The sequence below is a fragment of the Molossus molossus genome, unplaced genomic scaffold, assembly GCF_014108415.1.
Source record: "Molossus molossus isolate mMolMol1 unplaced genomic scaffold, mMolMol1.p scaffold_m16_p_18, whole genome shotgun sequence".
NCBI lineage: Eukaryota > Metazoa > Chordata > Mammalia > Chiroptera > Molossidae > Molossus > Molossus molossus.
In genome coordinates, this window is record NW_023425353.1 from 46,750,808 (window position 1) to 46,778,783 (window position 27,976).

The 27,976-nt window shown below is 40.6% G+C and overlaps 1 protein-coding gene across 1 annotated transcript; it reads right to left on the reverse strand.

Moving 5' to 3' along the window:
• Nucleotides 1–22,100: 22,100 nt before the first annotated feature.
• Nucleotides 22,101–24,107, reverse strand: LOC118633455 (gamma-secretase subunit APH-1A). Its single transcript, XM_036267400.1, has 2 exons — nt 23,225–24,107; nt 22,101–22,894 (listed from the first exon to the last, which is right to left on the reverse strand). The coding sequence occupies exons 1-2, from the start codon at nt 23,955–23,957 to the stop codon at nt 22,830–22,832; spliced, it is 798 nt and encodes a 265-aa protein (XP_036123293.1). The 5' UTR covers nt 23,958–24,107; the 3' UTR covers nt 22,101–22,829.
• Nucleotides 24,108–27,976: the final 3,869 nt, after the last annotated feature.

The following is a 27,976-nucleotide window of genomic DNA, read 5'->3' on the forward strand; positions in this document are numbered from 1 at the left end:
AGGACTCGTAATCATCAGTGATGTCCCCACTTCTTATTCCAACTTTAAGCAGTTAGTGTTTAACCACCCTCTTCTGTATTTCCCACCTGTTTACTCTCATATGCCCACTGCAAGAGTTTTCTGACCTGATTAAAACCTAAGGTGACCATCTGGCTGTTGTGGCTCAGTGGCTGAGCGTCAACCCATGCACCAAGAGGTCACCAGTTCGATTCCCGGTCAGGGCACATGCCCAGGTTGTAGGCCAGATCCCCAGTGGGGAGCATGTAGGAGGTGGCCAATTGATGTTCTCCCTCATTGCTGTTTTTTTCCCTCTCTCCCTCTCACTTCCTCTCGCTCTAAAATCAATAAAGGAAAAAAAACTTAAAAAAAAAAGACTGAAAGTGACCTCATATGACCTCCTTCCATATTCCCTTTCTTCTTCATCTTGAATAGATGCCATGATTCTCATTATAATTTTTTTTTTTTTTACTCCCTATTCCCTTTTTTCTTTATTGTATTTACCCGGTAAAACCCTAGCCCAAGCTAACATCTAAATTGACTCATCCAAACATTAATGAAAAAAATATATACCACAACTCATTTGATTGGTTTCAATTTATTGTAATGACCATAAACTTCAAATAGACACTCCTACCAAAATATAATAGAAAAATAACTATTAGTGCTATAAAAATGAGTTGTATTGCTTTTCTCATACCAAGAGGCTGGCAGCTGCCAGCTAATTCCAGACTCAACAAAGTCCAGATGCCAGGCTGAGGTCTCGCGGTCTCTCCAGCACAGTTTCAACATGGCAGCACCTTCAGTTCCACTTCACACAGGTTCACAGGCCAGACACAGGAGGTTGTGTTGCAAAACTTACCTGTCATGTCACCCTTCTCTTATCAGAGAATAAAATTCTTTCTCGGAAGATACCCTCTTCATAACACATTGTCTAGAACTGGGCTCATGCTCACTCCTAGACCAGCGCCTGTGCCCACTTCTTCTTCTTCTTCTTTTTTTTTTTTTTAGAAATCAAGCCTTCTCTAATTTCCGAACACAAAGAAGTATTCTGTTAGTGAGGATGAAGGATATAGGAATGCCTTATGTAGAGAAACATGTAATTAGGTCAAATAGCTTCTGGTGTAAATGTGTTAGAGCCCTTTCCTTGTAGGACACACACATACCCACCCTCGCACGCAGACCCACGGTGCTATGTCTGGATAGTGTGCAACAGCAACAGCAAGGAGTAAACATAAGGACTCTGAGAAATCGTGACAGTTAGTACTTATTAGCATCCACTTTCTGAGGTGCCATAGATATTATAGAGGAAGTCTGATAGGATTTCACTCTGGAGAATCATGTTTAAATGCCATCTTGTAGTTTATGGCTAACTCTTATGTGAGCATTTCTTCTTCCTTCAAAATGTGGGAGCTTTGTTTCCTGATAAATACTATTGAGTTTTAGTGAAGTTTGGCTAGCTTGTTTAAAGTAGAAAATTATAGATGTATAAACAAAATTTCAAACTGAACCTCCATGAATGCATTTACTAATTGTGCCTGTTGTATGTAGTGAGTAGATGACATCTACCCATTTGCTATACTGTACATATTATTTTATCTACCTGGTGTAGTATGAAGACTGTGACATACTTAGTTAAAATTGGTGATATCTGGAGCAAACAGCAGAATCTCCTTAAATTTCAGTGGTAAGAATGACTCATCCATGCTTAGTGGCAGGAAGATGTTCACTGGAACCCGTCTTAGCTAAATCTCACCAACGCTACCACCTGTTATCAAATTAAAGCAAAGTCTAAAGAAAATGCTAATTTTCTAAGAGGAACCTCAGATGAAGGGGAACGGATCAGGTACGAGTGTGATAACAAAGTACCTTACCTGTTTTGAATTCTCACAATAAGTAAATATCAAATAAATGTTACTTCCTCTCTTGGCAAAGATTTATAACCCATAATTACATTGATACATGTGCTATGTCAGTGGCAGCAGTGAAATTCATAGTATTTTTATGTGAAATGTACTGTTTTATTGCATTAATTCACATTTAATGTGTACACAGTAATAACCATAAAGTATGATAACCAAAGTTATATATTTTCTTCAGAACATTCATTTAGAGAGCTTTCAAAAGAGTCTGAGGAAATTAAAATATCAGTCAGTTTACCTGCAGGATATGGAGCGAGAGCAGAAAGCAGTATAATATCTTTTATAAGCCACTGTTCCTCCCCATGTAATGCTCGTACTTCTGGCTGATAAAATACAATAGTCGTAACTCTGTACATATTTTTTTAAGTACGGTACACAAAACAAAGGGTTCTGGAGTGAAGAAAAGCATACCTTCATCAGTAAAATTGAATTACTCACATGATTACAAGCAGGAGGGTTGCAGGTAAGAGAAAGCAGGGAACATGGAAGTCCCAAAGCCCCCCTCTTGGTAATGGACCACAGAAAGATGATGCCCATAAAGGCACCAAGTCTCCTATAAAAGGTAGTAGAGGCCAAAGGGATGTTGAAAAATAACAAATGAGCAGGTACCCAGTAAACAGAACAAGGATGAAAAATCTTAGTCATATCAAGGGCGGAAAAATAAAATAAAACAACACAGCAGGATATACTGGTTTAAAATCTGTGAAAGAGGAAACCAAGTAATGGCCAATTTAAACTTGCTGGTGAACACAAAATGGTTCTAGAAATACAGGAGGCTTTCTGTGCCTTTATTTTCTTAATCTTTATGGTTTGAGTATTCTTACAGTCCACTACTCTGCTCTAGTGTACATACAAAAGTTAGTTGTTTCAAATTAAAGCATAGTTCAAGACCCAATTTCTATCTTGTAGCCTTCGAGAAGGCTCTCATGATAACTTTGACACCTACTGATTCTTCCCTTAGTTGAATTCCTATTGCCTTCATACTACTTATACAGTTTGTTAATTCATTTATTCTTTCATTCAATCAACATTTAAGAAGCACGTTCCATGGATTGAACATAGCTTTAGTTTATCACTGAATTATGTTCTAATTAAGATATGTGTATTAGTAATGTATATACAATTGGATATTTTTTGTCATTGCTTAAAGTCATTTTTAAAACTACAAGTCTTACCCATATAATTTTAAACTTGAACCAAAAGGAGAGGTTTCACACAAAGAGTAAAGCCCCTTTCCTCACCACAACTTTAGTCCCCCTCACCAAAGTAATCAGTTACTATTTTCTTGAGTGTTCATTGTAAAAACAGAATGTATATATTGGTATAAGCTTTTCTAAAAACATGTTTAAAAATCTAAATAAATAGGGTTTATACACATACAAATGCATACGCATACACATACACATACATACCGTGCTGTTCTGTACATTGCATTTTTCTCTTACCTATTTTAAAAATTGACTGACATTAAACCATCATGGCAGATCATGTGAGTTGGTCTTCATCATCCAACCCATCTCCTCTCCTTCCTGGGTTCAGAGACAGACTACATTTCCAACACTCCCTAGCAGTTAGGTGTGGCCAGTTGAGTGAGTTCTAGCCAATGGAATGGAAGTGGGAGTGATGTGTGTCACCTCCATATCTGGTCACGAAAATATCCATGCACGGTCCTCTTTCCATTTCCTATCAGCCACTAGATGTTAACGACCAGGGTGGCCACAGGGGTCAGATGAAAGAGACTACATCAGCCTAGATGTCTGAAGGACTACAAGAAACACACCCCCCTTACCTTATCCCTCCTCCCCTGACTGGGGCACTAGCACTGGGCTATAACATGAACAAGGAATCAAATTCATATGGTTAAGACACTGGAACTCTGGGATTAGTGTCAGCAGTTACCATTAACATAAACCTATACATACAGGTGATATAACTGTTTTTAATATCTAAGGAGAACATAGTTCATTGTTTGTAAGAACCGTTATTCATTTAAACTATCCCTTGTTGATAGGCATTTAAATTGCCAGTGGTGTATGTTATTAATGCTATCATGAATAATCTTATACATATGTTTTTGTTTCTGAGTGTCCATAGGGTAAATTCACAGCAGTAGAATTGTGGATCAAAGGTACATACTTCAAAAACTTTGCTACTTTGGCAGCTGTGCTGACTTTTCCTCCAAATTATTTGTTTCCTTTGATCGTGTTTGAACATGCCTTCTTCTTCAAATCTTCAGAGATACTTAGGTATCATAAAATTGTTAATGTTGTTTTAATCTGGATGGTAAAAAATATATTTTATTGTATAAATTTGCATTTTTAAAATTTTGAGAGAGATTGTGTATCTTTTCATATGTTCTTGGCCATTTGTATTTCTTTTTCTACAGCCTGAATGCTCATACCCTTTGCAGATTTCTCTAAAGGACTATTTGTCTTTCTCATGTTGATTTATAATAGAAACATAAGCTGCTTGAGAGAGATCTTGTTGGATATATCTTGATTAACTCTCAGCACAGGAGTCTAATATATTTGAGCAGTTTTTCATATCTAAAAATATTTATAGTTTTGCAATTGTTACCAGGACAGTATAAACAGTTATCCTCTGTATTCCATGGAAGAGGGAATAGAGGCTGAAGGGAGTTAAATGTTGCCCAGGTCAAATAACCACCAAGTAGTGGAGCTGACTAGGGACACAGACTCTTTAGCATAAGATCCTGTGGTCTTTCTAGTACACCACTAACTTTTATGAAGTGCTCTTTCTGTACACATCTACTAGATTACTAAACCAAAAGTGCCCCATATTTATTATTATTATCCATCATCTGTCATTCATCATCAATTATTAAATATCCACAGATGAATGATGCCAAAAACTAAATGAAATGGCTTGCAAATGACATTCTTTACAGGCACATATAGAAGAAACAAACAAAAAAACCAACACTTTATAAGAATATATTCACCTCTAAGATCTAGGAGACTTTCTAACAGTAATTATTATTGGATTCCAGATGTTATAAAAATTGAAAATACTGGTAAATTCTACTTTAATCATTCATAATTGGTATGAGATGAGAGTGTTATGTACACTCATGTTAGGTGCTCAGGATACAATGAAGAACAGTTAAATTCCTGTTGGAGAGGCTTACATTTTTCTGGAGAAAATTTTGAAGCAAAATTATACTCAAATACAATCCCAAACTTACTCTCTATAGTTCTCTAGAGTGCCATGCATTTGAAATTTCTGGGAGCAGGTTCATTCAAGAGATGACATTTGATCTGAGTATTGGCTGATGAGTAGATTACCTGTGCAGGAGACTTATAATGCTTTCCTGAAAATTAAAGTATTGTTTTGATAATTAATAATCATCAATAGCAGACAAAATTTCCTGAGACATATGAAGCTGTATATAGTATGAAAGCAGTTGTCAGATACAACTTGGCATTTTTATTTCCTGGTATCTAGAATATACAAGTGTTCTATTGATAATTTCTAGTTAAAATGTCAACACCATAGAAAGGACTCAATAAAAATTTGTTGAATTAAGTTGAATAAAATGGGTTTCTGTGGTTCATGTATACTATTCTTGGGACAAACTAGAACGTAAAGTGATTAAAAGTGCTATGTCATTAGTTATGTCTTCTGATGAGACACAATCAATTTAAAGGAAAAACTAATAGCAAAAATAACATCACAAACCTCCCAATCACACTTGTTCTTTCTAGTGGCTCCCAGGAGGTAAAAGCAAAAATCACTTGTGTGCAGAGGGTAGGTAGATGTCTACTAATGACTTAAAGTTGCTAGACACATCATTGCCCATTATATGAAGTAATAGGGGAAAATGATTCCTCCACCAGGGACTACATATCCCAGCCTCCTTTGCATCCAGGCATAACCATATGGCCAGTTCTCAGCAACAGAATGTGATTTAAAGTGATGGATGTCACTGCACTCAAGTACACATCTGTCCAACTGCCAGCACCTGCATTGCTTTTCTTGAAGCCTTTGGCCTCACTTTTACCCTCCACACAAGCAGGTTGAAGGTGCCTGGAAACAGCTCTAAACAAGTGATTGACAACATGGATATAAACCCATTTCCTTCATCCCTCAAGTGAGATAACTTTGAGCCATGTAATTTATACTGTGCCCCAGAATTTCCCCAACAAGACTAAGCTCTAGTTGCTCACAGCGCCACCTTACATAAAAACATACCCCTCACTCTTTGCCTTTACTTCCTTGTCTCACCTTTTCCATTCCCCTACCCGCATTCATATCCCTGTATCAGAGTCAGCTTCTGGACAAGACGGACTAAGGTTATACATTTCCCCCTCGATCCAATGTTTCTTTCTCTTCTTGTTTTACTCTCTTGACTCATTGAAATATAACCTCTAGTGGCTTTCTAGAAAGGATCAGTATAAGGAACAATTTTTGAGATCTTGCATATAAATACAAAGCCTTCACTCTGGATTTATAATTTAGCTCTATGCATAAAATGATAAATAGTGTGATACATTTTATATAATAGCTATTGCATAAAATTATAATAATTTAAAAAATTATTTTCCCTTCTATCTTCAAGTGTATCACTTCATTGTTTTCCATCTTTCAGCGTTGTTCTTGAGAGGATCAATATCATTATAATCCTTCATATTTTATATGCGCTGTATTCTCTTTATGGAAGCTTTCAGAATCTTCTCTTTGACTGAATTTCCTACAATGTAATGACATGGTGCCTTGGTGTTGTTTATATTATTGTTTCTTCGTTTATTGATCTGGGATCTCAAAGAACTCTTACATAGTGGACCTTTCTGTCCTTCAGATCTGCAAATGTTTCTTTTGTTGTTTCTTTATAATTTCCACCTCTTTGTTGTCTTGTTCTCTCTCCCTGAGACGCTCATTATTTGGATGTTTAAATTCCTGATGAGTTCTCAAATTTCCTTTATTTTTTAAAATTGTCATTATTCTCTGATTAATTTATATGGAACAGTTCCTCAACCCTGTTTACCAATCTTTCTTTTATTTTCTTTTAGATCTAGTATCAGATGTTTTATTTGACATTTCTGCCATTATAACCAGAAGTTCTGGAATTGTAACATCCAAATATGTGTGGTTATTAGGGAAGGCTTATTGAGACGGGGGAAGAATAAAGGTGTGGTTTCAGGCACCCACCTGCTATAGACGAAGATTTAGTAGCTAATGCTTTTCCCCTTGTTCACTTTACCCCTAGGCACCCAAAGCTGTTCATGTCAATAATAACAATAATAATAATTGTAACTGTCAGTCTAGTCAGCAAGGTGAATACCACTGTAGTTATTTCAAACAGAGGAAATTTAACAAAAGGAGTTGTTTATAAGTGTTGGAAAAGCCAGGGATTCAAGAAGGGAAAGGATGAGATGTCACTCAGAGATTAGTACCTAAGAGGTACTAATATCTAGATTAGTACATCCCTGGAGTTGCAAGGACAAAAGGGACAGTGGTGTTTCGTGGCACCCACATGGGCTGTGCTGCTGAGGGTGCTGGAGTACCATTAGCATTGCAGCTGTTATCAAAACCACCACCCTGCTGCTCTGCAGGAAGCCAAAGCCTGCACTCCTGCTGACGCTGCAGGAGCGCGGGAGCCCAGTCTTGCTGATGCTGTTGGAATTGTTGCTGAGACTTCTGGAGCCCATAGCTGTTTATTTCAGCTGCTACAGCTGCCATAACCATGCCACAAACGCAGCACCTGGCAGTCACCTACAGTTCCTTGCCATTGTCACTGCCGCTGCAGCTGCTGCAATCAGAGTCAATGAGCCCACGTTCTGAGGTTTTTGGCATTCTGCTGCTGCCATTTCCAGAGACAGATGCAAAGAAAGGAAAAACGGCTTATCTTTTCTCCTGCCTTTTATTCTTCCACCAGTATCTCCCAATGAGCAGAGGCTAATCAGAAACTAGCTGACAAGGAGATCTGGAGAATGCTGCTTTGAGGCAGAAAGTTTGGGAATAGAGCTGAGAGTCGAAAGAGAAAATAATCAACATCTACAGTTTGTGCACACTAAGCAGATGCCAGACTATATCTACATTAACTCATTCCATCCTCATAACAACCATTGAAAGTAGGTATAGTAATTGGCCACATTTTATAGACGAGGAAACAGTCTCAGAGATGTTGCGCACTTACCCATGGTTACATAGCTAGCAAGGTGGCAAGCACCTCCAGAATTATAACTCAGGTCAGTGTCGTACTAATTCATGAGCTGTTAACCATTTTGCCTCCTACGGATGCTCAGTGAATTTCCCTTTGTGCCTCTCAGCTGCGGTGGGGAGGGCAGCTGTCCTATGCACTGGTGATCACATTGGTCCCCCCACTGCCAAACCAAGGAAAGTCCCTTCTGCTTTTGAGGAACAGCTGTTTCACAGGGTAGAGCTATTCTCCTAAGTGACCCAGAATCCTCTTGACCCTTGTTATTTGAAGTAGCAAGTCCGTGTAGCAGCAGCAGCAGGATCACCTAAGAGGTATAAAATGCTGAATCTCAGTCCCCTTGTCCTTACCCAGCCTACTGAATGAGAATCTGCATTTTAACAAGAGCTCCATTGATTCTTCTTTCCCTAGAGACTGAAAAACTCTGCCACCCCTCTCTCTTGCCCAGAGCACACCCATACTTCCTGGGAGTGGGAGTCATAGTCTTACACTGTACCTGGAATCATCACTTCCTTGTAAATTCTTCCTTGACCCTGAGATTAGCTCACTCTGCCAGAGTTATTTCTTCCTTTTGCTGATTTCCTTTCAGCAATCACATTGTCTCTGTTGTTGATCTGGCATGTTTGGGGAATCCACTTCTATCTGATGGTCTGGTCCCAACTGCACCACACTAGTTTAAGGTCTATAACCCCCTGTACCGCATATAGACCTATCCAGGCATCTGAAGATATGATTCAGTGCATCTGGGCGTGACGTGCTAGAAGACAATCCCATCCTCCAGCCTTCTAAGATAGCAGGAAGCTCATGTTACCATGATCACATTAGAACGCACAAGCTCTTCCCTTTACCCACCCTCACTCCCATGCTAACTGCACCATTCACTCCCTGTGGGTGAGAAACAGATGGTTGTGTACCAGCAAGCAAGGGGAAATGAGAGCATGCCCTCGACAGCTCCCGTTCTCTTCTGTCTCTTGTTCTTTGTCTGCTCTATATGTAATGCCAGTCCCCAAGCCCTGCCTGCCCTCCATCGTGGGTGATGGCATTAATGCATTCGACTTGTGCATTACCTTCACCTGGCTTCTGGGAGCTGCTGCCAAGATCCAGACATCTAAAGAGCATGATATGAATAGGCTTTTCAGGGAAACCATAGTCATATTTTCAAGCAATACATCAGCGTTTATTCTGCTTCTTGAACAGCTTCTTAATTCTTACGGAGTTTATTAGTCACCCTTGTTCTCAGTTGATTAAATTTGTTTATAGGTTATATTGACAGATATTCCTCATTACAATTTAATAGCAACATTTTTGCACGGTATGCGATGACACAATAAGGCGAATGGAAAAAGCGAATGTGCCACACTGCACAGATCTGATCCCGCGTTCCTCCCACCTCCTTGTTCCTGTGTGCCGTGCCTGGGGATCTAATGAACAGGGTGACATTTGATTTTAGTAAGATAACTCTATTATATTTTATTTATGTTTTCCTAGTTTTAAAAGTAAACACAATAAAAGTAAAATTACCTGGAGTAACTTGAAGAGTCACCATATTTTATGAGTTAATTGTCTTAGGATATATTATGACTCACAAATTAAATGATATATAAAGAAAAATATAAGATCCTTTTAAAATTGTATTGTGGTTAAATGTGATTCTCTTTATATGGGGCATTTCTAAGGAATAGAAAGCATGTAAGACATGCAGCATGAGAAATTCTGGTTCAATTTGCACAATATAGTAGATATCTTTGCTATGTACTTACTACTGGATCACTGATCATCTTTGCAAGGTTGTAGTGAAGAGACAAAATCAAATAACCTTTAGTAGAAACAAAGAAATACATATTTGACTGTTCTCTGTGGTCTTACCGTCACTTTGAACATAGCACTTCAAGATTAGGCTGCATATTGGGCTGTGTGGAGAACCAGGCATCGGCTCAGCAACAATAAGTCGATCATGAGTTTCTTTGTTGTCTAGCATGTAGACATTCACAAAAGGTATATGAATGTATTGGTTCACTGCTAAATACCATGAGTATAGACTCAGTTGGCCTCCGTCATTATTTTGCCTTTCTCTGGGGGTTCTGATCTGTTGCCCACATAAAGGAGGTTGGTATCTTTGCTTGGTCCACGTCACTAGTCACAGCACCAATGCATGGAAAGCGCCACAGTTCGTGATCGTGGGTAGGAGGGATTTATGGTCCGTGGCTTCTTCTATATCCAGGGATCAATGAATCCCTTTTCCTCCCATGTGGAAGAATTTAATTTAATTAATTTGACTTTTTAAAAAGCTGCTATTTGGGTGCTACCTGTATCACTTATATTCAGACAGTGTAAGTCCCATAGGTCAGGGATTTGTCTGTTTTCGTCACTTGCTATATATTCAGTGTCTAGAGCAGCGAATGACTCCTGCTGGGTACTCCATAAACATGTGGGAGAAATGAATAATAATGGAGCAAAGGGTATATTTAACACGGTTGGCTAAAAGATAGGATCAGGATGTATGAGATAACCTCAGTGAATCGGAAAGTTTGTATTCTGTTATTTTTAGTATCTAGGATGAGGGACATGTATAATCGCCTGCCTCATGGTGTGCTAACAGGATTATTTCGTTGGTCATTTTAAGCACTGCAAAGTTAGAACATGCTCTACTCAGTTGAATTCTGCCTAATTAGTGCCTATTATATTTGCTAGACTTTCGGGATATGAAGAAATCAAGACCCTGTCACCGCTCTTAAGGAGATTATAATCACATGATTACTCTGATGTATTTTCCCCTATACTCACTCTTCCTCCACTGCAACTCTTTAGTTCTTTCATGGGGCTAGAGCAAGATGTGTGAGTGCCCTCCTAGCTAGCCTGTGGGGTGGGGAGTCTCAGGCTAAGACAAAGGTGGACAGGTGCTGGGCTGTGTCAAATAGACTTACCCTATTGTAGCAGACAAAATAAATTCTGGAAATAGGATGCACTTGTCTATATTCTGAGCAAAAATAAAAAGAGGAAAACAAGCTTAAGATCAATATCTGGCTGGTCTTGGGAAGGGCAGTGGCAATTACTGGAAATGGTTCAAAGGGCTGGTCAGAAGTGAGGTTTTGAATAGAGAGCATCAGCTTATATTTAAAGGTAAGAGTGATCGCTTAAGGTTGCTACTCATCGGTGGACAGTATTAACTTACGCACCTCAAATTTGTATCCAGCTCTCATCAATCCAAACTGTTCTTCAGTGGGTTTCCAGGACAATTCCCAAGGCAATGACATTTTCTCTTTTAAAGTTCCTTATTTCAAAAACCTTGACTCTTTCCACCTCAGTGCCTCTCACAGCGCATAATGTTTCTATCTAAGATAACAGCCAACTTTTTCTTTGCTCAAAAATTAGTTTCTGGGCTTTCAGGTACAGGCTAAGAAGGTGCGTTTACTTCCCGTCCCTTCACATTAACGTTACACGAAAGGTGTAAAACTGGGATAAACTTAGAAGAACAAAGAGAGTGAATGGCGTCCCATAGCCAGTAAAAATATGTAAGCATTTCTGTAATTTAAAAATGGGAACACGAGTGAGACTGTGGGAGGAGGCTGCAGCCTAGAGTGCGCCCACATCCCTCTACATCCCTCAGCTGCAGAAGCTGAGCTCAGGTACCCCAGCCATTGCCCCCCAGGCCAGAGATCAGGAGACCATTTTCTTGATAAAGAATAATTCAGACTCTGGATCTCTTTTGGTCGACAGCTCATTTTGTTCATGATGTTCCATAATTAAGTCAGATCATGTGGTACTTGTCCTTCTCTGACTGGCTTATTTCGCTTAGTATAATACTCTCCAGGTCCCATGGGAGGAGTGGGAAGAGATGCACAACCAATGGACACAGACATAAGGCTGCAGAAAGCAGGAGGAGGATGGGAAAGGGAAGGAGGGGGTCAATGGGGAAAAAATGGGGGGCATCTATAATACTCTCAACAATAAAAAAAATCGGGGGAAAAAAGAGTAATTCAGAACCACACAGTACTTTCCAAAGGAAAATGACTCTTTATTTTATGAACTCTTCTTTGACATTTATTTCTGAACATTGATTAGAGTAATGCTGATAGGAAGAAGAAGCTCAGGCTGCAGGCAGATACCTAACATTTCAGCTTTGGTGGTGCAGAGGCAGGGGCCACCTCACTGTATTGCTTTCTTCATCACTGACCACTCACTCCTGAGCAACGTCTAGCCAGCTTCTCACGAGTGGCACTCCCACGAGCTCTCTACCATTGGCCGTGTAGTAACCGCTCTTTTACTGATGAGACCCAACAGAATAATAGAGTATGTACTTTTTTGTCTGGCTTCTTTCTCTCAGTGTGATACTTGTGGTATTTATACATGTTCTTGGGCAAAAAGGAGTCCATTCCCTTTAATACCGAATTGTATTTTATCGTATCTATTTATAGCACTTGCTTCTCTGTTTACCTGTTGATGGACATCTAGGTTCTTTCTAGTTTTGGGTTGTTGTGATTAGATACATTGTGAACATTTGCACGTATTGTGGTTATATGTCTTTATTTCTTTTGAATGAATAGCGGGGAATGGGATAGCTGTAGAATGTATGATGGAATATAGTAGGTTCATGTTTAATTTCAAAAGGAACTGACCAACAACCTTTCAAAGAGTTTATACCATTTTGCATTCCCACCAGCAATATGGGAGAGATCTAGTTGCTTTGCTTTTTGTCAGCACTTGGCATTATCAATGTTTTTAATTTTAGGATTGTGTATCTCACTGTGGCTTTAACTAGCATTTTTTTGATAATTATACTGAGAATTATTTTATGGACATAGTAGTCATTGTATGTCTTGCATAGTTTCCTATTTTTATTTGTTCTTCTTCTTATTGAGTTGTAAGAGGTATTTATATATTTATACTACAAAACTTTTGTTGAGAAACATATATGTAATATTTCTGATACTATAGAATATATGTGAAGAATATATATATGCACACACACATATACATATATAAACAAGTTTTTCTATTCTATGTCTTGTTTTTTTATTTTCATATTAGTATATTTTGAAGCAAATTGCAAGTTCATTACTTCCTTCCTCAGTCATCTAAATTCTGCCAATTAATTTTCTATTTGAGATATTGTACTTTTCAGTTTTCAAATTTCTATTTGATTCTTTGTTAAATTTTATTTTTCTATACTGAATGCCCTATCTTTTCAATCATTATGATATTTTTCTGTACTTGTAACTATTATAACTCTTTTGAACTCATTACCTAATAATTGCAACATTTGAGTTAATATTGAAGTTTTCTTTTTTGATTCTATATATTCTTGAGAATTAGCTATAGTTTATTGATTTGGTATATTTTGAGTGTTTTTGGATAGTATACTGAAATTTTGATATATTCTTCCGAAGAGTGTTGATGTTTTTGTTTCAAAGATTAATTAATTTGGTTAGACTCAAATATGTGTGTGTGTGTATGTGTGTGTGTGTGTGTGTGTAGTTTAGGGTCCAGCCAGAGACTTGGATATGACTTGGTTGAATCCTTGGGACAGAAGGATGGTAGGATTCCTACTAGAGTTTTAATTGCCCCATGCCATATTTTCACTCTTGTCTGCTCTCAGGCAAAATCTATAAAAATGGGAAATTTATCTCATGCCTGTTGCTTCTTTCAAGTGTAATTTCCCCTCCAAAATCTGCTTTTTAATTTTTTTTTAAACTCTCCAGAGGCTGAAGGCAATTGATATAAATTTTGTTCCAAGTTTAAAGTTATCTACAGGACAATCAATCTCTTAGAAACTTGCCTAAGAAACTGCCTCTCCTGATTAACTTTCTTGCTGAAGTAATTCAAAGAATAAAATATAGAGGCCAGTTGTAACCATGTGTGTGTGTAACTGGAACACCCAAACTTTCTCTTCGCTATATAAAGCAGCCCCATCAGGAAGCTGATCCAGTAACAGGACTCCAGTAAAGAGTTGCTGAGGAAGTAATCTCATTTCTCCCTAAAGTGTTAGAGCAGTCAGGACTGTCTGAGTTATAGCACGGTCTCCTGGTAGGTTTTATTGCTGATGGCATACTGTCTGGTAGTCTCTTCTCCAGGGCCTCATCTGACATATCAGAGAGGACAGATTTTGTGTTATATAGAAATTTTAGCAAAGATTAAAGAACAGTTGTTAATAACATATACATAGTTCAAAATTACATGCAAACAAATTGGGATATGCCCCCCCCCCCCAGCCCCAAATGATATGCCCCTTAGTATCTCATTAAGCACAACTGATTTAACGGATATAATCCAGGATGAAGTCAGAGATGATAGTATTTCATTTAAATCAGTCACTACTGGGCTTTGTGATTACATTTTCTCAGGTCTCTGTTCTCCCAGGGGTGTCAGGATAGTATGTAATAACTCATCATTCTTTATGTGAGTTCATAGTCTAGGAAGCACTAGAGACTAATGAACCAACTGCTCATATTTCTTTAATTTCAGTTCTCTTACATTAGGGATTTCAAGCTGAGGAAAAGTTTGGAAGATTTTCTTTTTTGGAGGTAAAAGTGGGGGTGGGAAGGGGTAGAAATTCAATGTTCTTTAGTTCATGAAGCCATTAAAGAATTGTTTAACAGGTATGCCTATGGGAATATATTACGTCAATCCCTTTCAATAACCAATCATTTCAAGTACTCATCATCTCCTAGTTGCTCACTGTGGATTTTTTTTTTTAATTGATATTTTTAGAGAGAGAGGAAGGGAGAGGGAGAAACATCTATGTGAGAGAGAAACATCTATAAGCTGCCTCCTTCATGTCCCCTACCGGAGATTGAGCCCACAACTTGGGGATGTGCCCTGACCAGAAATAGAACCAGCAACCTTTTGGTGTAAGGGACAATGCCCAACCAACTGAGCCACATTGGCCAGGGCTGCTCTGTGTTTAAAAAGCAATACCTCTGTGCAAAGAGGGGAAGTTGCTGCTTCTTAAATCCAGTCACTTGGCACAGTTAGAGTTTCAAGTATCCTTTGTACCCTTGTGATGGGATTCCACACAAGGGCACTTACAGAGTAACATATATACTTCAAATCATATGGAGAGCATGGGTATGATAATTCCACTAGTTTTTTTTTTTATCTCAAAATGTTGTCATGTGACTTGACATCATGAGATTTGTCCATATTGTCTTCATGCTAGAGTGAGAAAAAGAGTGTTGCCCTGGCCGGTTTGGCTCAGCGGTTAGAGCGTCAGCCTGCGGTCCTGAGAGACCCAGGTTCGGTTCCTGCTAGGGGCACGTACCTCGGTTGCAGTTTGTCCCCGGCCCTGGTCGGTTGTGCGGGTGGCAGCCACTCGATGTGTCCCTTCACATCGATGTTTCTCTCTCTCTGTTCCTCTCTCTCCCTCCCACTCTACTGAACAAAGAATGGAAAAATGTCCTCGGGTGAGGATAAAAAAAAAAAAAAAAAAGAAATAAAAGAAAGTCTCGCCCTGGCCAGTTTGGCTCAGCGGTTAGAGCGTTGGCCTGCGGTCCGGAGAGACCCGGGTTCGGTTCCCGCTAGGGGCACGTACTTCCGTTGCAGTTTGTCCCCGGCCCTGGTTGGTTGTGCGGGTGGCAGCCACTCGATGTGTCCCTTCACGTCGATGTTTCTCTCTCTCTCTCCCTTCCTCTCTCTCCCTCCCACTCTATCTGTACAAAAAATGGAAAAATATCCTCGGGTGAGGATAAAAAAAAAAAGAGTGTTATATCGGGTAACGGGCCTAGTTATATCATTTCTTCAGGGGTCTAATAATGATATAGGCATAGATCACATATTGTTTGCACCTTTGGCGAGCAAAGAGCATTTGCATAACTTTTTTTTTATCCTCATCCAAGGACATTTTTTGCATTTATCTTTAGACAGAGCGGGGGTGGGGGTAGAGAAAGAGAGAAACATTGACATGAGAGAGACACATCGAGGGGCTGCCACCAACATGACCCCAAGCAGGGCAGGGAACCAACCCCAGGACTCTCTGATCTGCAGGCTGATGCACTAACAACTGAGCCAAACTGGCCAGGGCACATAATTTTAATTTTAAAATGTGGTGCACTCTACCTGGTTTGCTAAGTGGTTAGAGCATCAGTCCAGAGAGCGAAGGGTCATGGGTTTGATTTCCAGTTAAGGGCACGCACCTGGGTTGCAGATTAAATCCCTGGCTCTGGTTGGGGTAATGAGGGATGCAACCAATCAGTGTGTCTCTCTCACGTCAATGTTTCTCTCTCTCTCCTTCCTTCCCTTCCACTCTATGTAAAAATCAATGGAAAAATATCCTCATGTGAGGATTAACAACAACAAATGGAAGGGGGAAAAGTAGGTTTATAGTTGCAATACAAATAATAATAAAATAATTAATTAACAAATAATACAAGAATAAACTCTGTGTCTCACATACTAACAACAATAAACCTACTTTTCCCCACCATTGTGTATATAATAAGGCAAGCCACATCTTATCTATGTCAGCAAGTGAACCTTGTCTGTAGAACATATTTGTTTGCTTGATCCTGAGAGACACAGAGCTGATAAAATTCTGGCCCACCTTTCGCTTGTAGAGCCCTGGGATGAGATTCTGGAAGGCCTCGTCCCAAGAGAGGGGGTGGTCAACAGCTTCTGGGTGGAAGATGCTTCCCAAGAGCCATGTCTGTATTTTCCTGGTCTAAGAGGTATAAGCAAGTTATTAGTGAGAGAAATGCTTATCAATAACAGAAAAAGAGGTTTCCTACTTCAAAAGGCTGGCTAAAATGCCTGGCACATTTGGGGAGTAAAAGAATTGGTGGTTATAGCCTGGCTGTCTTGGCGGCTGTTGGATCTATCCATGCCGAAAACTGGCTGAACCACCCCTCTTCCCTGGTTTGCTCCTGCCCTGTCTTGCCAATAAAGGTATCATCTCAGCGGGGAAATGGAAGATTTTATTCTTGTCTCTGTACGTGTCCTGTGCTAACTCCCATGTGGTGAGAGAACACTTGGCATTCTCCAAAACCGGCCACTCCATTTCGGTCTGCCCTGCCTCTGTGTGAATCTGTTAAACAATGTGCCTCTGATGCTGCCGCTGAGAACCTTTACCTTTATATGTTGCCAAAGTGACAGGTAATCACTTGTCACATAATTAGGCTCAGGGATTCAGAGACAAATGCTGAAATTTAAAAGAAAAGATGAATCATATCTTTTTAATTTTCTATGCATAATAAGGTCGCACAAACACACCACACACAGAAATAAACACACACACACACACACACACACACACACACACACACATGATGATAATTAAAGGCATGTTTCAAAATAGGTTTTAAGGATTCTGGCTCAAGTTAAAAGCTCTTAGGAGTGGCTGCCCTGTTTAAGATCTGGTGATACAAAAAGGAAGAAAATGGTGGTGTTATTCTCCAAAGCCTGAATGTGGTTGAGAGATGGACATTATGTTGTTTCTTAGCTTTGAGAAGGAATTTTAATAAGTACGTGGTATTTGGAAGTGGCCCATACATATTTCTCAGACTCTTATTTGCTTTCTTATTTCTTTCTAAGACACCATACTTATTATGCTATACACCTACTCAAGAATTTCAGGGACTCTGTAAGATCTAAAATAGAATATTTAAACTCTAAAACTTTGCCAGACACAAACTGCCTCAGTTTAGCTTTCTATATAGACTCCACTTCACAAGACCTACATTTACACTTTGCTTTGATCAGCTGTCTCATGTACTCTCATCTGGTCATGTCATGCCCATTTCTCTCCCTGAGCACCCCAATCTAGACTTCTCTGTTCTTCCTCTCCTTCTCCCCTCCCCCTTCTCCTCCTCCTCCTTCTTCTTTTGCCAACACAAATCTTCCAAGCAGCAGATTAATGGAAACTTAAAGTCAAATAGATCAGGCCTGGTCCTGACTTCCACTCCAGTCATTGGACCTTGGGCAAGTTACTTAACTTGGCTGAACCTCAGATATCTCATCCCTAAGATGGAAATAATAATGATTAATAATGTTGAATGAGATCATGCTTATTAAGTAACCAGTAAAGAGTCTGGCATACAGTGCTGAATGAATCCTAATTTGCCTTCTCTGTATATTCCTTTGAATTGATAATAAATTCACCTTTGCAGTAAAAACCATTCTCTACCTCCCACCTTGACTTTAGATCATGTTAATTTCTCCACCTATATTGCCTTAAGGCATTTCTTGTCAGGTATACTGATTTTCCTTAATTCAAAAACAAAAGTCTTAGGCTCTGTTAAATGACAAAAATCATAGAAGTGATTCACATAAGACTTGACCCATAGTAAGTGCTCCATAAATATTTCTGTGGCTGCTGCTATTGCAAAGGCAATGGTCACTTGTACCTCCACTGATGAGTTCTGTTTGTTCCAGGAAAAAAAAGAGGCAGTAAAGAGTCATGGGTAAGAGAATACCCTCTGGACCCTGCCTATAATTTCCAGCTATGCAACCTTTGACAGGTTACTTCACATCTCTTGATTTAGGATGCCATAATATTTAGCCACCCATAAAATTGTTTTGAGGATTGAATGAATTAAAATGGAAAAATAATGTAAATACCTGACAATTAAAAGTACTTTATATGCATTAGCTATTGCTGATTTATTTATTTATTTATTTATTTATTTATTTATTTATTTATACTCATCTTTATTGTTGAATGTATTACAGATGTTTCTCCCTTTTTCCCCATTAGTCCCCTCCTCCCCATTCCCACCCCCTTCTGACTTTCCAACACTATTGTTGGTGTCCATTGGTTGTACATATATGCATAGAAGTTCTTTGGTTTATCTCATCCCACCCTCCCTCCCCCTTTCCCTTTGAGGTTCATCAGTCTAACAACCAATTTGTACTTCTTAATTCCTTCATCTTTTTCACCCATACCCCCAGCCCCCACACATCTGTCAAGCAACAAAAAGTTCTCTGTATCTATGAGTCTGTTTCTGTTCTGCTTGCTCTTTATGTTTGTGGATTCAGTTGTTGATAGATATGTATTAATTGCCATTTTATTGTTCATATTTTTGTACTTCTTCACCTTCAAGAAGACCCTTCAACATTTCATATAATACTGGTTTGGTGGTGATGAACTTTAGCATTTTCTTGTCTGGGAAACTTTTGATATGTCCATAGATTCTAAATGATAGCTTTGCAGGATAGAGTAATCTTGGTTGTAGGTCGTTGCTTTTCATCACCTTAAATATCTCTTGCCACTCCCTTCTGACCTGCAAAGTTTCTTTTGAGAAATCAGCTGACAGTCTTATGGGAGCTCCTTTGTAGGTAATGAACTGCTTTCTCTCACTGCTTTTAAGATTCTCTCTTTGTATTTAACCTTTGGCATTTCATGATGATGTGTCTTGGTGTGGACCTCTTTAGGTTCAACTTGTTTGGAATTCTCTGTGCTTCCTGAAGTTGTAGGTCTGTTTCCTTCACCAAGTTAGGGAAATTTTCTGTCATTATCATTTCAAATAGGTTTTCAATTTCTTGCTCTCTCTCTTCTCCTTCAGTCACCCCTATGATACAAATGTTGGTACGCTTGAAGTTGTCCCAGAGGCTCCTTACACTATCCTCACTTTTTTGGATTCTTTTTTTCTTTTTGCTGTTCTGATTGGGTGTTTTTGCTTCTTTACATTCCAATTCGATGGTTTGCTTCTTAGCTTTACCTACTCTATTATTGATTCCCTGTAAATTATTTTTTATTTCAGTTAGTGCATCCTTAATTTCTGACTGGCCTTTTTTATGTTGTTGATGTTCTCACTAAGTTCCTCGGAGGTCTCCTTAAGTTCCTTGAAGGTCTCACTAAGTCTTTTGGATGTCTCATGAAGTCCCCTGAGCAACCTTATAACCTGTGTTCTGAACTCTGTATCTGTTAGATTGCTTATGTCCATTTTGTTTAGTTCTTTTCTTTCATTTGGGACATGTTTCTTTGTCTCCTCATTTGGGCTGCTTCCCTGTGATTGTTTCTATGTATTAGGCAGAGTTACTATGTCTCCTAGGCTTCTTAGGGTGGCCTACTATTGTAGGTGTCCTGTAGGATCCAGTGGCACAGTCTTTCTGATCACCCCAGCTGGGCTCTGGTGGTGCACCCCTAGTGTGGACTGTACACCTTCTATTGTAATCAAGTATTGATTGCTGTTGGCACATCAACAGGAGGATTTTACTTAGGCCGATCAGCTGCAAGGACTGGCTGTGCCCAGTAGCCACTACCTTGGAGGATCAGCTGTGTAGGGGCCCCTCCTGAGCTCCGGCTCCACACCGCTCTTATGGGCCACTGGGTTGCACATGCCCCTCTGGATCCCTGGCTTCTCACCGCTCTTGTGGGCCACTGGGTTACCCAGGTCCCTCTGGATCCCCAGCTTCCCATCACTCTTGTGAATAGCTGTGTTGCACAGGGCCCTATGGAGCCCCAGGTACCGCCACTGGTGGCTGGGGAGTGCTGCTGCCCAGTGAGGCTCAGCTCCTGCTCAGCCTTTGCTGTAGTTTTTGGGGATGGTTCTCTGCTGCTGGTCTGTGCTTCTGTTGCCTATGGATGGATGTCCATCCTCTGTTGCTGGGGGAATATCTTGACTCTGATTGGGCTGCTACTGCGGGGGATGGTGCTGGGCTCCTGGCCGTTTGCGGTTTCCACAACCAGCACCTAGACAGCTCCACTACTGTGCACTGGTCTGTGTTGACACAGGGTGTCCACTGGCCCAGTGGTGCCAGGTGAACTGGTGGGCTCAGGTACCAGATGCTGCTCTTTTGAGAGATTTTAGGAAATGCTGAAGCAGGATCCAAGATAGGCCAATCCTATGGTAAAGCCTTTGGAAACTGCTTGGGTAGGCTGGAAAGGTGGGTAGAGTGGGGAATCACCAGGGCGGGTCCAACAGTGTGAGCCAGGTTGCTGGAGTTGCAGATATGGCAGCTGTCTGCCTGCCCGGTGGGGGAAGGGCTCAGCAAAGGAACAATGGCCTCCACCAGCATGTCTGTCCAGGAGAAAGCTGCCCCTCCAGCCCTGTCCATAGACCAAACAGCTCAGTCCTTCCCTGTTCTCTGGTGCCCCTCAAGCTGCCTCCCCTAGGAGCTCAGAGGAAGTGGGTCTGAGTAAGTCTGTGTGCAGGCCCTTTAAGAGGAACTGCTGGGGCTTCTGCAGCAGCAGCCTTCTTCTGCCTCAGTTTCTGCTGGTTTTTCCAGCCAGAAGTTATGGGGACTCGTTCCTAAGAGATGTATATTTTTATTGACCTTATCATTTCATGAGGACAAAATGCAATAGCAAATGGCATAGGGTAGGTCTAGTACAATGCCTAGAGCATTGGGAAAGCTCTGTAATAGCTAGTTTCCTTCCCCTTATCTTGCCTACCACATATAGTAAGTAGTTCTAGGAACTGCTCTTTGAGCATTCTTTGAAGGGTATGCATTAATATTGATTGTTTCTATATGCCAAGGAACACCATTAAATATGGAGCATTATAATCCAGAGACTGCCTGTTACTCCATGGAAATCTGGTTTGGTAGAATTGTGTCATGTTCATTTTATTGCTAACATTATTGACTATATCCTGACTGCCCCAAAGCTACTTGCATATTTTACTCTTGAGCCCTGAGCTGTAATGTACTATTTAAATCAGATATCCTCTTAATTTTCCTTTAGCTTCACCTTCATTTCCTTCCCTGTTTTCTCTTTTTCTTTCCTTCTCTCTGTTGCTTACTTGCATTCATATTTAAACCATTGAACTGTCACTAAATGGCAAAAGAGCTTTCCTTTACAAAAGGCTAGCTAGAAGTGTTCTCAGCTGCTTCCATCTGCAACATTTTCAACATCTCAACATTTCGCAGGTCAAGCTGCGAAATCAGCACAAGGCGAAGCGACCGTCACTCTTCATGCCTTTGATTTTGAAGGCATCTCCAGTTAGACAAGTGTAATGTAAAGTTAACCCATGAATAAACCTGGAGGGTAATAAAGTATGGGATGACTAAGACACCGATTGTTAGGTTAACATCGTAATCATTTTTTTTTTTTTTTTTTTTTTTTTTTTTATAAAGTCCTTTTTATTAGTCAAAATCACAATCACCTTGATTAAAAGGATGGGACATGCCATCCTCAGCAGAAAATGATACAGTTTATAGAAAACCTCCCCACCCCACCCCCACACACCCCCAATTAAAAACTAGAAAAAAATCTGCCCTCCTTCCCTACGATGTCATGGTAGGCTGATTCTTCCCGTGGCACTGCAGCTCTGGAGTGGGCCAGTTCACCACAGCACCCTCCACTTCACCTCGGGGAGAGGGATGCTGGTGGTCAAGGAGGTTAAAACATTAGTTCCAGTAACACCAGTTCCCAAACATGCATTTCCTTCTTTTCCCCCAAGGCCTGGGACCATGGGGAAAGGGTGACAGATATGAGCCCAGCCATAAGGAGCAATCTGAGGAGGGAAAATATAGTCCAAGGAGGTTAGAAGTCCAACATACCTCCTCCCTTTCCCTTCTCCAAAATGAAAAGAAAAAGGCAGTTTGGGGTCTTTATCACACCAAAAATTGTTCCCCTCAGACCTGAGAAAAAAAACCAAAAAGTCCAGTCTGGGGAGGGGGTACTAGGAAACTCAGAGCTCATCTAACCTTGAGCCTCCATTAATTTAATCTTCATAGCAATGGCTAAACTAGACCCCTTTTCTTGGCAACCTGCACTGTCCAGAACTGGAGATGGAGAAATACAGAGCGAGGAGATCAGGGGAGCACCCCAGGCACAGGGGTCCCCCGCCCAGGTTCCCTCAATCCTCGGGTGGGATGCGCAGGGCAGAATACACCATCACCTGACTGTCCTCCTGCCGTCGGCCTGCAGAGGGGAAGGGAGGTGAGTCTTGGGCAGGGTGAAAGCAGACCACTGACACATGGAAAGTCCTGGATAACAAAGGGGTCCCCAGATAGTGGGGATAAGTACAGACTGAAACCCACCAGTCACTGACTGGCTGAACCCAGGCTGCTCCTGGTAAAGCCTAAAGGTCTCCAGTGGACAAAGCAAAACCCTGAAGGTGGCAGGACAGACTGATGAGAAGGAGACAGAGAATGGTGAACAATGCACCCGGGCTGGGGCTGGGCTCAGTCATGGGCAGTGGGCAGACAGGTGGGATCTGTCAGGTGATCAGTCCAGGTAGTCAGTCCTTACACGAGAGGCTGCGCTGGATACTTCGGAGGGACCCTCCAGCTGTAACGAAGGCCCAGAGCCCCATGGAAATAGTGACTGCATAGATGGGCAGCAGGCTGGCCTCGTACCATGGGTTCAGGAATGTCAGTCCTGATGTCAGTAGGTGACTCCCAACCACCAGGCCCAAAGTCCAGTACCGTCTCCTCTCACAGGCATCAAAGAACACAACTCCCCAAAAGGTATGAAGCAGGATGATGGCTGCTGTCAGAAAAGCTGAAGTCAAGAAGTAATAGGGTGAATCTCCATGGATCCCAACCACACCTGGCCCAAGTGCATCAGCCAAAATATTGATAACTGAGAAGACACCACTGATGATACCGAAAGAAAGACCAGAAACATAGGCCATCTGGCGGATGGAGATGGGTGATCTTCCGTCCTCACTCAGAGATGCTAACCCCTCATCTGCCTTCTTAAGCAGCTTGTAGTAGGCAAAGCGGAAAACTTCCTGTAGAAGGACAGAGACCGCAGCACCAAATATCAGGAGGCCATACTGGAGCCGGGCATCTGACGGGTCAGTCACATGGACCAAGATGAACCAGACCACAGAGGCCATGAGCAGAGAGACCAGCCAGAAAAATGCCCCAGCGACCAGTATGATGACACGAAGCGGATCCCCAGCCACCGTGATCAAGAAAAGCGCAAAGGCCGGACCGAAAGCGACAAAAGTGCATCCGAAAAACACTGCGGCCCCCATTGCTTGGCAGCTGGGGGCGGGGTGGAGGCCTGGCCAAGAGAGGAGAATGGAGGGGCACGCCAGCTAGCGAGTCCGCGTGGGGTGACGACGCGACCCCGTTAGGGGCGCGGTGCAATGTCACCCCCGGACCCCGGGGAAGGGGAAGGGGGGCACCGAAACCCCAAATACAGGTCCGCGCGACTTCCTCTACGGAAGCCGAGGAGCTCGTAATCATTTTTTCACAGCATTACTGAGATATCATTAACATAACATATGTAAGTTTAAGGTATACAGCATGATGATCTGATACACCTATATATTTTAAATGATTAACACAACAAGATCAATTAACACATCTATCACCTCACATAATTACCTTTTTGTGTGTGTGGTGATAGCATTTAAGATCTAAGCTTTTGGCCAGCCAGTTTGGCTCAATGGATTGAGTGTCCTCCTATGGATTGAGTGTCCTCCTATGGATTGAGAGGTCCTGGTTCAATTGCTGGTCAGGGCACATGCCGACACTGCAGGCTCCATCCCCAGCAGGGGGCGTGCAGGAGGCAGCCGTTGATGTTTCTCTCTCACATCAGTGTTTCTCTCTCTCCCTTCTTCTCTCTCTAAAAAAATAAATAAAAACTATTAAAAAATATCTAGGCTCTTAGCAACGTACAAGTGTATAATACAGGATTGTTCACTGTAATCACCATGCCATACATTAGATCCCAGAACTTACTCATCTTATAACTGGAAATTTATAACATTTGACCAACAGCTCCCTGTTTCTTCCAACCCTCAACCCCTGACAACCACATTTATATTCTCTATTTATATAAGTTTGGCTTTTTTAGATTCCACATATAAGTGAGAAAATATATTATTTCTCTTTCTCTAACTAATTTCACTTAGCACAAAGCCCTCAAGACCCATCCATGTCACAAATGACAGGATTTCCTTCTTCTTCTTCTTCTTCTTTTTTTTTTTTTTTTTGCCTGAATAATATTCCAGTATATCTTTATCCAGTCATTCATTTAATGGACACTTAGGTTGTTTCACTAGCTCTTTGAGATAGTGATTACATTTCCTTCAGATATGTTCCCAGAAGTGAGATTGCTGGATCATATGGTAGTTCTATTTTAATTTTTTTTAAGGAAACGCCATACTGTTTTCTCCAGTGGTGGTACCAATTTACATTCTCACCAACAGTGCACAGGGTTGCCTGCTTTCTACATCCTTACCAACACTTGTTATTTCTTGTCTTTTTGATGTGGCCATTGTAACAGGTGTGAGGCGATACCTCATTGTGGTTTTGACGTGCATTTCCTTGACGTCTAATGATACCGAGCATCTTTTCAGGTACTTTGGGTCATTTGTATGTCTTTGAGGAAATGTCTCTCCAAATCCTTTTCCCATTTTTAAATTGGATTACTTGTTTTCTTGCTAATGAGTTGTATGAGTTTCTTTTATATTTTAGGTATCAGCTTTTTATCAGATAGATGGTTCGCAAATATTTTCTCTTATTCCAAAGGTTGACTTTTCATTTTGTTGATTGCTACTTTTTACGAAGGGGGATTCAGCAGTGTATCACAGTGTGCACTATGAGTCCCTAACAATAAATGTGTAATAATTGTATATGACACACATTACTTCATTTTATTACTTTCTTCTAGACAATATGTTCCTGGTAAGTAAAAGCAATGTCTCTCTTAACTGGCACAAAGGAGTAGTCAACAAATAGGTCTTAAATAAATAGAATCATTTATAAAAAGTGTTCTTTATAAAAGTGCCCTCCATTTAAGAGCTCAGAAAGTCTATCCCTAGACATGTAGAAATTACTGATATTTTTATGCCATAGTATCAATTTTTCTTTATAATTGAAATGGAACACAAAATACAGTGAGCAAAGTAATACTCAATGCCCCCTTATTTGGATTATAACATCAAAAGATATACTATGAATGTTCCCAAACAATGTATTATTACATTTGTTAATTTGCGCTCACTTATAATAAAGTTTACTGAGAGTTCTATCTTCTGAATTAATAGGTAGACATATGGATAAATAGTAATTTGATATAGTAATATGTTAGTTGTGGAATCTAGGAAATTTCCTTATAGGTGATCAATATATTATTCTTTCATCTTCTGCACACTTGAAAATGTTCATAATAGAACTTGGGGGAGAACAAACGTCCTATTTGAATTAAGTTGGCCACATGTTTATGAAAATATTGAACTAGGATAGTCTGTAAGTGAAATAATTGACAGAGTACTAGTGTGAGCCAAGCATGTTGATATTTAGAGGGCTGTAACTAGTTAAGGACATTTCTGGTTGAACAAACAAATAACCTGAGGTTTTATTAGTTGTTCCTCTTGGGGGTAGTTGGTGAAGGGCATTTTGTAACACTGACAGGTATATTATGGAAGGAGACAGCAAACTAAGATATTTTCTGTTGAGAATAAGACTCCAAATACTGAATAAAGATCTATAAAGAGGCTTAAAGTTAATTGGCTGTAACTCACTGATTTTACAGTTGAGGAAGCTGAGATCAGGCATTTGAAGCAACTTGTTTGAAATCACCCAATATTTCTCCCCGAAATATTTCTTCCCATTTGCTCCTCCCCTACCAACACACAAAATTGAATCATAATGCCACAAACTCTCATAAATGTCTTTATTTGGGGCAGTGGCAAATATTTATGGGGTGTCATGTGGAGTTTCCTTGACAGAATATGTTGCTCCACTGACCAACCGTAATTATTTGAATTATTTAAAATCTCAGAATACAAAGCCTGATGTTTACCGAGTAGGTTAGTGAGTGATGATGCAAATGGTTAGAGGAATAGTTGGCTATGTATTAAGCCATTATTACTCTGGGCCAAATTGGTTACCAGATTAACTAATGAGTCACATAGAAGTGGGGAAATGGGCTCCAGGACAGGGAAGTTTTGATGAGGAAGAGAGAAGGGGAGTAGGGTTTGGTGGAAGCTCAGAGCAATGCCTGGATCGTGGCAGCCAGTGAAGGCTTGGAGAATTATAAGCGATCATGGTGGGGCCAAAGACAAAGAGATGGACAAGGATTCATCTTCTATTTTCCAGAGATCTCACTATACCTCAGAATACACGACCGTATTGGGAACGCACAGGGTAAGGTAGGTGACTTGTGGGAACTTGTGATGGACAGAATGTCTGACTTTCTCAGAGGCAGAATTGGCCACAGAGGCCATCATGTCATAGAATCGGTTGCTTTCCCCCACTTACTGTACTCTAACAGTCAGTGGTCTGTCTTGTTTGTTCGGTTGGTTGGTTTTTGTTTTTGCCATTGCCTTAGATTAATGGTCTTTAAATTTGTTTTCAGCTGTGAAGTCCTCTCTTCACATGCCAATTTACTTGTGAATTCTGAATGTAGAAGGTCCAATCGGGCTTGTTCTTTTTGGGGTAGAACACGATGGGGCCCAGGCCCAACAGCCTTTGCCCATTTGGGAAGAACTGCGAGGAATGTAGGGACTCCAAAGAGCACGGTTAGAAGAGCACTGTCTTAGAAAAATAGAAAATACGTTGTGATGATCCGAGTTCAGTCCTTGATTTCTCTGTGTGTGAAAGTGTTACCTTCTGGGGCTCTGCCCTATTCTTTTAGAATAGATGAGGTGTAACCTTAAGCTTGAATTGGTTTCATGTCCTACTACAATACTGAGCCACACTGATACTGAAAAATATTTATTCAAATAGGTACCACTGTCTGCTCTGTTGTGGAGATAACTGTTGCCTAGATTCATAGACAAAAGAGTCTCTCACATTCCTCTCCGATTACTGACCTTAGAGCTTCGTTTCTGACTTTTAAGAGGTAGCTATTATTGCGGTTATTATTTTTTCTTATTGTTGAGAGTATTACAAATGTCTCCCCCTTTCCCCCCCCCTTTGCCCTCCTCCTCCCTGTTCCCGCCCAGCCCCAGGCCTTCGCCACCTTTCTGTCTGTGTCCATGGGTGATGGCTATAGACATATGACTTCTTTGGTTAATTCGCCCCACACACACTTCACTCT